At 35.6% G+C, this 10,024-nt stretch overlaps 1 protein-coding gene across 3 annotated transcripts in view; it reads left to right on the top strand.

Moving 5' to 3' along the window:
- Positions 1-9,872, top strand: part of PGAP1 (post-GPI attachment to proteins inositol deacylase 1) — a 35,858-nt gene extending 25,986 nt beyond the window's left edge. For all 3 annotated transcript variants that reach the window (XM_042041514.1, XM_042041515.1, XM_042041516.1), the window contains 4 exons: positions 664-714; positions 1,887-2,110; positions 2,441-2,545; positions 3,384-9,872. In XM_042041514.1, the coding sequence (XP_041897448.1) occupies positions 664-714; positions 1,887-2,110; positions 2,441-2,545; positions 3,384-3,522 (519 nt within the window). In that variant the 3' untranslated portion in view covers positions 3,523-9,872. The remainder of the gene's footprint in view (positions 1-663; positions 715-1,886; positions 2,111-2,440; positions 2,546-3,383) is intronic.
- The last annotated feature ends 152 nt before the right edge of the window (positions 9,873-10,024 follow it).

Here is a 10,024-nt window from a genome sequence, read left to right on the forward strand (position 1 = left end):
GCTTTGAATTAACCCCAGGTTAAAAGCAAAAATCCAAATTGCCTTTTTTATACATAAAATAAATGTTATTTTTCTCATACTTGAAATAGGTATTTTTTAAATTTATCAGTGTCATAGTCTTGTAATTTTTACAATTTTTCTTCTTCTTTTTTTAATGCTTCTTCAAAGAAATGTGTGGTCCCATATGCCCACTACAACAATGCAGATAATTGAAATTTTTAACTTATAGCTAGGCAGTATTATAAAAGCAAAGACTGATAACTCCCTTGAAGAGAAACTTTAGCAAAGAGAGGACTTGAAATTTGCAGTAGAAAAGACTTTACGCAAGTCTTTATGGAGCAAGAGGAAGGAAGGTGAATATATTGAAGAATTAGGGTAGTCTTCTTGTATGTCCAATCTGATCCCTTGGGTAGTGCCACAAAGGTCCATATTTAGTCCCTGCCATTCAGTTTCCACGGCTTTTCTTACATCAGTGCCTAACTTCTGATTCACCCCATGGCTATGGCTGTCCTTGGCTCCTGGAGAAAACTACAGCTCCATTGGGGCCCTAGAATCATCTAGCTATAAAAAAGAAAAAAATTAAGGAGTCCTCAGTTTCTTTTTCTATGCTACAGCTTTTGTGTGAAGAAACATTACTAAACAAGCCGCTGTTTTGTCTTACAGGTTGCAAAACTGCACGTGGCTGTAAGAGCAGAGCAAAACATGCACAAGAAGGTAAGTCTGTTTCCTGCTTCTGTTCCAAACTGTGACCAAAAATTGTCTGGCAGACTTCTGCCTTGGTCCTGTTAGGTTGTGGTGAGGTGACTGGGCAGCTGTAGTTCACTTGCTGCATGTGTGATGTGAAAGCCAGGCCATGAGCAGCCTGGTCTGTCAGACACAGCCGCTGCATTCACTGTTCCAAGTCACTGCAGTGTGAACTTGTTATTTGAGAAAACTCTGTCTCTGAATGCACGCAGAACAACAGGGTTTTGTCTAAATTTTGGTATTTGATTATGCATGGCTTATCTAAAAAAAAAAATTTCTAGGTAGTAATCTATACTGCAGGTAAATATGGGTTTTTCTAGAGAGGCAGTGTGTGGAATTCAAGGGTTTTTAGTCCAGCGATGACAAATAGGATGTATTAGACACATACGGACTGAGACTGCCGTAAATAGGGAGCCGTTTAAAACAGTGAAGAAACATTTGGTTTCATGCAGTGTGAACTTTCTTTTCTGGGTTACTTTAAGGTATAGGATCACAGATGTAAGCAGATATGGATAAAAGCATATGAAAACTACCTGTAATTTTTTGCAAACATAGAACAAAGCAGTCCAACAGGAAAAGTTATTGAAAGTTTTCTTTGGCTTTCCTTGGGTTGATTTTTTGTGTGTTTAGTTTAAAATCCTCTCCTTTCATCTCTATATAATTTTTTTTGTTTCATTCGGGTTTTTTTTTTCTGTCATTGGAACTTAGTATCTGCCAACTCATTCGTTTTATCTTTGTTATTTATTCCTACAGGTAATATTTTACTCCTATATCTTTTCCGTGAATGATCATCTGTGATTTTTCACCCCCATGCTTTATTACTCCTTTTATTTTGCTCTTCCCCCTTCCAGGGACTCCATTTCTTTTCATTGTATTGATGTCAGGGCATCTACATTCTCCATTCTTTTCTTCCATAGACATATAAACTATTAGTGTATGAGAAATTTCTGATTAAATTTAGATACTTTAAAACTGAACTATGGAACTTCGCTTTTCATGGCTTTTTGAGGCATAAATTGCAAATTTTCTTCCTAAATCACAGTTGCTGTGATATTGTTAGGATATTTTTCCCCTCCTCTTTCCCCAGCATGGGTTCTTAGAAGCCTGTGCACATTTTTGTGACTTCTGTCTTTCATTTTTAGGATTCAGGCCACTCAAAAGAAACTTCACAGAACTCCAGTACACACACAGTCAAAGCCCAGAGTTCAATGGACAGCATTCCAGATGCAACACAGTCTCCTTCCAACAGTACAACAATTGCTGAAGCTGTTAACAGTCTTAAGATGCACATTACAATCCTCAATTTATTCACGTGGATTGTGCTGCTCAGCTTGCCATCTTTAATTTATTGGTTAAAAAATCTCAGGTAAATTCTTAAATTGACACTAAGATAGAAGAAAGTTACAGGAACCTTTGAAGATAATAAAAATTGTAAATGTTTGACTCTTTACATTATTAGCTGCCTTACAGAAGTTTTAAATACTTCTGTTAATAACTATTGTTTTCTCTATGCAATCTGGTTTGTGTTATGGTATAAGTAGCTGTTAAGTGAATCAGTGATATGTTGAAGAAAATAATGATTCAGAAAGAGTTTTAAATCAGGCTGATTTCATGTGTCTTTGTTGTCATCAGCATAGGCATATTACTTGGCACTCTAGTTTAGAAGTTACATGCTTTTAAAACCATTTCTTTGCAGGTACAATGTTAGACTTGATCCTGATCCATGTAGATTCACAGCTGTTATCCTTGTATGCATTTTAGAAATTCTAATGAATTCAAGTACTTCTGAAGTGAAATCAAGGTACTGTAGTCCAATCTCTAGTTCTGCTTTCCTGCTTCTTCGTGACTTAACATTTGTGTGGTAAAACCTAATTTATGCTGTACAGACCTGTAATTGTTCAGCCTCTGCAGAGATCCATGAACTCCTGTGGTTAAGTCTAAAAGATGAGGTAAAATTAGTGTGCAAATTACCTCTAGTTCAGCTAAGTGGAGAAAATCCCCTGTATTTGCCTCATGGAAATAAATTAAGTATGTGCTATCTAAGCAATTGGCTGCATAACAACTTATTGAACTGTGACTTTTTAACTCAGTTCATTGAATCCTTCCAAATGTCACAGAATCCAAGTACATTTAGCAATTATTGTCAGACAGCTAAAAGGAAAAATGAATTTTAAAGGATTATAGTTATGTTCTCGTAGCTCCCCTTATGGGAGTAGAAATATGTGTTCTGTACTGGATTAAGAAGTTCTGAGAACTTGGATTCACTGGCAGATTATTTCTTGTTGAGATATGAAATTAGTCAACACCTCATGAATGGCAATCAATAATAATGAATGTCATTTATCCTCTTGACCAGTACCTGTTATCTCAAGTGATCTAAACCATTAAGTCTTTCTTTGTTACAGAGAAAAAAATTCTAAATTAATCTAAGAATATTTTTAATGACATTACCCTTTCTGAATAATTTCTCTTGGTTGTGCATCAATTTTTATGGCCCATTAGACCTAGGTGTTCAGTTTTAAAAATTTACAAAGCCTTAAAATAGAAATTATTTTGCAAAGGAAAATGAAATATGGTATTTTCATACTTTCTGCATATCTGGCTAAAAATGATAATTTTTCTTCTTTGTATTCTTGCAGTAAACTCTTGAAGATTGCAGCCAAAGTTCCACTCCCTTTGTCTGTTGCAATGCTGGCCTTTGGACGAATGCATTTATACAGAGTCCCACACTTTGTAACCTTTTCTCTTCTTCTACATGTGCTGTGCTGTATTGTGTGATGTTTATTCTATATAGGACATATATAGGACAATGCACCCTAGAAACTTAACACTGGAGATGGGAAAAATTGCAACACAGAAATGCCTAATTTAATATGATCAGTAGTTTACATTATGTGGGAAAGAGGACAGAACTGTGAATACTTCACAAAAAATTCATGGTTTTATTCACATTGCTTAGAAAACTTTTTCTGGTGTTTATTTCATGTCTCTGAAAATGGAGTGATTTTACCGTGTATAAGCACGTAACTCATATCAGTGCAACGTCTCAATACTCTGCCTTGTAGACACTTTGGTATTTCACTATACTGCTGTGTTAAAACAGACCTTTTTTACTCACTGTGCCATGCAGTGTCTGTGTTCTGAACTTGCATCTCTTGCAGATCTAAAATATGCTGATTAAAACTCAATACATTTCAAGCACACTGTGACTATCACAAAAACCACACAGCCAAGTATACTTTTAATTATTTTATGTTACATTCAAAAGCTGCCACATTTGTGTCTAGACAAACTAGAATGTACTGCTTATATAGAACTGTTATTTCTATCAAATCATTTGTTCAATCAGTGGGAGTTGAACATTTGTGAGATTAATGCAAGTCTTACACATTTTACTTTTTGTGAGAGTGAGAAAACAACAGTATTCTATGTAGCTTTCTATTCAGGAAGGATACCAGCAGATTCATAAACAATTTGCTGTAATGTTGTTTTAAAACATTGTCAGTTTTCTCTGGAATTTTGAAATTAATCCTTGGACTTTGTCCATATATAGAAGCTGGCAAATGTTGAGCTATGCTGTGAGTTAACAGTGCGGTTGCTGCACTGGTTCTACGTAGACAAGGCAGGCTTTTTCCTATTGTAAACAGAGAATCAACCATCTCCTGATAAATGCCAATACATCAAATGAATATGGAATAGTTACAACCCTGCAAACTCCTGTCCTGTACAGTGCTAACTTCTACATGTGGGCAAACTCAGTAAGAGTGGGAAATACTGACCATAAATATTAGCTCTGTATAAACTGTTATCTTAGTGCCTAGATGCTACAGTGACTGCCATTTATAATAAAGCCTAAAATAGCTCTGTGTAAGGAATTCTGTCCCCTGGGCGTGTGTTTTGCCAACAGAAGAAATCTCAGCAGTCCTTAGGCTTAAATGATGTAGATTCTGTGTAGAGATGAGCCTACTTGCTTCTGTGTTAGCTGTCTCTGCTGTGTCTGAGATACCTTTTACCTTCATATGGAAATACTAAACCAGCTCAATCATCTTATAGGAATACCAAGAGGAAATCTGCTGCTCACAGTCAATCAAGTATACTCTTGATACAGTAGTACAGCCAGCCTGACCCATTAATTTCATCGTATCTTAATAATCTTGCCTAAAGTGCCTCAGTTATTTCTAACTGTTGTTAGGGTCAATTCCTTTGAGCTGGCTGGAAAGACTCAGTTCACACAGTGACTTTCCAAAATGAAGGACAAATGTGAAGAAAGCCATGTGTGTTTTGTTTGCTTATATCCAAGTCAGCAGTTCAAGTTATTAGTAAGTCATTAAAAGTGCTGTAACTGAGTAAGGGTATTGTAGTTAGCCAAACCACTGTCACTGTTATCAGTAATCTATGTGCTGGTATTCTAATCTTAACCTTAAAAAAGGTTAGCTTATACATAGTGTTTGTAAATCAGAAAAGTTATTTGAATAGGTTAAATCTTGGTATTTTCTAATCAAATGTACGCTACAGTATATATATATATAGAATAATTAGTGTGACTAAATATACTTGTAGCTAAATGCACCAGTTGGTTTAACTAAACATTGCTGTTCAAACAGAACATAGAAGCCAATAGATAGATAGAAGAATAGAGTTGTTGTCCTTGCAAATGGCTGTGAGTGAAAGATGGTGGCAGAACTGCATTAGGGCTGGCAGAGGGCTGTGAAGTGTGCCAGGTCTGATTTATGTGGAACATAGTTTTTCTTGACCTTCATGGTCCTTTTGGCTTACTACTCTATTTTACTTCTGATTTTGTTTTGCCATCTTACCAGGCTCTTTATGCATTAATCTATTTGTTGGAGCTGTTGGTGGAAAATAATAAGCAGAATAAGGAAAGAAAACAGGCTCGATATTTAGTATCTTTGAAAGCTTTCAAAATCTGCCATGAAGTGAAACCCGCTGAATTACAGCAGCATAGGATAACACCAATTTTTTCTTGTCATTTAATGATTTTTTTTTTTAAGCTGGAGTTCTAGTGATAATTGTTAGCACTCTTCATAAAGTGGGTTCCAGAATCTTGTATATATGCCTGCCTGATTTTCAAGTTGGAGGTAGGAGTAGATATAATCCTGAGTCTGAGATCCCAGATGACACATTGTTCGCATGTCCCTCAACACTCCCTTTCCTCAGAGATGGTTTACCTTTACTGGGGAAAGGAGGGGAAGTCCTACACCTACTTTGAATTTATATGCATTGTGTGCCATTTAATAGATTTAATCTGTTGTCAGGGATGTGCATCTGGACTGTGCAGTGACCGTGGACTGGACAACTTCAGGTGTTTGGCAGATTAGGAGTCTAATCCCAATTAGATTTGCCATATAATCAATGGATGGTAACAGGATTAGAACAAGTCTTAGAATTCATCCCATTCTAAGAGGATGAATTATCCTATTTGTCATTCTGAAAAGGACTAGATTTTATAACAGTCTGAAATAGTTTTTCAGGCAAAATACAATGATTGATTGATGTTACTTTTGGACAAGAAGCTTCTATTAGGTGAATCTGTAGTTCTGTCACTGTTCACAATTACCATTTCAGCAGAAACATAGGATAACCCAATATAGATACTGTTAATTGCATATATAAGGACATGTAAATTCTACTGAAATATCCTTTATTATGAGTGGGCTGCATTTATAAAAAAGCTTTTGGCAAATACATTATAATGTCTCCTATTACTTTTAACTAAATTAAAATTCCATTTTATTCTTCAAATTTTAGATTATCTTGATTATGTGGGAGGAGATGAAGGCACAAATTGTAAAGGTTTAGACCTCAGGATGCATTCAAAAAAAGAACTATTTATGTGGATCGAATATAATATTTTTTTATAAGCTATCAGAAACAAAATGAAGAAGCAGGGTAAGAACTTGAAATACCAAATGCCACTAACTTTTGGTACAGCAGAATCTTTCTTTGGCAGGGAGAGATCTAATGAGAAGTTTTAGTGATATCTTCATACTCTGAAATTACTCTTGAAGTCTATAATCTTTTTCTAGTTGATGTCATCAAACATGTGTTCCTGAGAGTCTGATCATGCTGCAGTCACAGTGTACCTACACTTGTAGCTAACATTTCATAGAAAGTCTCTATGTGTCTGATAAGGAAAAACTCACCTCTTCACTGGAATTACCAAATATACCTTGGAACTGAGTGAATTAATGTTGTCCAAAGGTGATCTTTTAGTTTTGATTTAAAAGTTGGTTGCAGTGGGTCACATTTCAGCATCCTGTTGAAAGAGGATTGGTTTGGGGGATTATGGTGGGAGGCTTCTTTGTATGTTTTATTTCCAAGAAACTTGCAGTAACTGGAATTTAAGGTAGTGTTATTTCTAACGTTTAGCGTTCTGCCCTGATCTTGGTTTTGAGTGAGCTAATTCATGTAGCAATTCATTCCTTAATATTAATTTGCTACATTTTAAAACAAATAGATACTGTTTTTATAATAGAATAACAGCAAAACCCTAAGCAGTGCAGTAGTAATACATTGTAGAAGGCATAGAGACTGCTGGTATGTCTAAGAGAATGTTTCATCTATAACCTAATTGGGCTAACTTTAAAGTCAGTGATTAATAAAATAAAATGTATTGACACTTAACCCCAAAAGCATTGCATATGTCAGTGTTTGATACGTCTCATTTCCCATGAGTTTGCCAGTAACAAGTGATGAAGTCACTTGACATTTTTCTGCAATCTGATACATCTGCTTCTGAGCTTTGATAGCACAGAATAAAATCCATTATGTAGCCATTATAAATGTAAACATTTGAGAAGCTTTCATTTGAATCAAGTTTATTTCAATACAGGGTCGAGTGTGTTTAGACTTCTGTTGTATTTATACTGGGATAAAACCAGCCATTTACTGACCTTTAATGCTCTGAGCTATGAAAATGTTCTTGGACGTGATTATAGAGTCTGTACAGAATTGTGCTGCTGTTCTAAGTCACTAAGCTACTGGAAAATTGTTAGTTCTAAAACAGAATCAATTCTTAATGTTAATTTTCCATTTAATGATGAATGTTTCTCACTTAATTTACAGCTTTGACTTTTTGCATCTCTTTTTTTCTGGAAGATAATCAGTCTAGCTTTTGTAAGCATTTAGTATGGTACTGTAAAATATAAAATTTTCATCACTTCATACTTTTGTCACCAAAGCTGCTGTTGTATAGCCTCTAGCAAATGTGTGATAATGAAGGACAATTCAAAACTAATTTATTTTTTATTTTAAAGTACAATTTCTACCTTTGTTCTGAGCCAGAACTTTAAACTAGAATATTAGAATCCATAAAGTCTTTAAAAATTCGAAAACCTTTTGCAAAGATTATACTTTCTGATGTATATTCTTATTTATGGAAGAATGTGTTCAAAGCTTTTAATCAGCTCATCTATCCTCAAACTCAAGTAAAAGGTATACACTTTGTCTTATTAATAGACACTGCTGCTTTTAAAAATGAATTCTAAGCATTTAAAGAGAAAATTCCATAGCTCTTACTTAAGCAAATCTGCCCAGCCCTCGATTTTTCAGGTGTCTAAGCACATAACTGCCTCAAATATGTGCTTATTGCCTTGTAGGATAACACCATGAGCTGTGATATTTTGACTTTAATTTGGCTTAAGATTCAAGGTTTCTTTCTGTGTTCCTAAATGTAGACAGATTTTGCTACTCATGCTGTCATGAACAAATCTTGTAAGCATGGCCTCTCTATAGTTATTGGCAGGTTGTGCTCTGGGTTCTCTAGGAATCTGTGTGGTATCAGAGCTGAGTTTGTGTCTCTCAAAACCAGGAGGGGTTAACATCGTAATCCTTGTTATTTGTGGCACATCATCCCAAGTCCTCCTTCCACATGCAGTTCTCTTTGGCTTGCCCTGTAGTGCCAAGCAGAACAGTGGGCACAGTGACTGGCCTGGTGAGGAGGTGCAGCAGCTGTGTCCTGTAGGCTTGTTCTGTTCAAGTGTTGCCTGTTTGTTGAAATACCAGCCAAGACTATCTTCCCCCTCTGACTTAAAAAATTTCAGGGTATATATCTTTAAATATCAAATGTGCAAGTGTGTTGATGTTTAGCTTTACAAAAGGCTAAGTGCACTATTTTGGGATCAATTCAGGCTTCAGTATTTTCCACCTACTTCACTCTGAGTTTGGAAATAGGATTTGAGACTGCAGCACCTGACAGCTGGAATACTTTACAGAAGTCTACAGGTAGCAGACAGGACACACATAATTAGAGTGCGAGACCAAAACTAAAATGTGAAATTCCTCACTGTGACTTTAAACTTGTAGCTTTCTAAAGAAAAAGAAAATATACTGTGCCTTAAACCAGTAAATGAATACACTCTAACTGTAGCCTGTGGACTTCCATAGCCTTATATTTGATTTTTGAAGTTGACCAAAAATATTCGTGTGGATCATACTGAAACTTGATTTGGGGAAAAGGCTTTAAAAAATTCTTTTGACCCCACTTTACACTTAGAGAAATGACAACTACAGCATATTTTTTGTTTGGGATCACACCAACCAAAGTCAGAAAGCTTTAGATGACCTGAATTTTTCAACCCTTTCTGTTGTGACCAAAAAAAAAATAAGGAAGGAAAACTACTCGCAGATATCTGTCTCAGCTTTGAAGTCTGTGTGTCAAATTATTTTTCAACATTTTGATCTTTAGTCCTCAAAAAAAAAAAAAATCCGCTTAATTGTAGTTTAAGCAAAATACTGTATTTAAGCCATTGAATAGCAAAATCTTTGCCAGTGTGAAAAGAAAACTAGGCAGAGGTGGGGTTGATTGTTTGTGTTAAGGCTCCAGAAGTTTTGACTATCAAATTTCACATTTTAGGAAAAATATTCATATGTAAATGGGGGGAAAAAATTACACATTGTTCTTCCTATTTCATTAGAGAAAACTAGAAATACTTAAGATCTTAAAATCTTGTTTTAATATAGTAGAAGGATTTCTTATGTATATTTTTTAATACAGAGAGCTCAGGAAAAACTACTGCTGGCTTTCCTTATTTGTCTCTAGAGGATTCTTTGTGTGTTTTGAACAAAGTGCCACAAATTGTGACTTCCCCCCCGCCATTAGCACTGAATCTTGAAAAGTGATGCCATCTCAGAGCTTACCGTTGTACTGTGGGTATTTAGACATGCAGACAAAATGACTGCACGTCAGCCGGTCACAGAGCTTGTTTGAAGCAATACACAGCAAAGTTATAAAAAACTTCCTTTCACCGGGCACTAACTTCAG

This window comes from Corvus kubaryi, unplaced genomic scaffold, assembly GCF_017639235.1.
Source record: "Corvus kubaryi isolate FWS band 111438036 unplaced genomic scaffold, C.kubaryi_AGA036_p1.0 37396, whole genome shotgun sequence".
Lineage (NCBI taxonomy): Eukaryota > Metazoa > Chordata > Aves > Passeriformes > Corvidae > Corvus > Corvus kubaryi.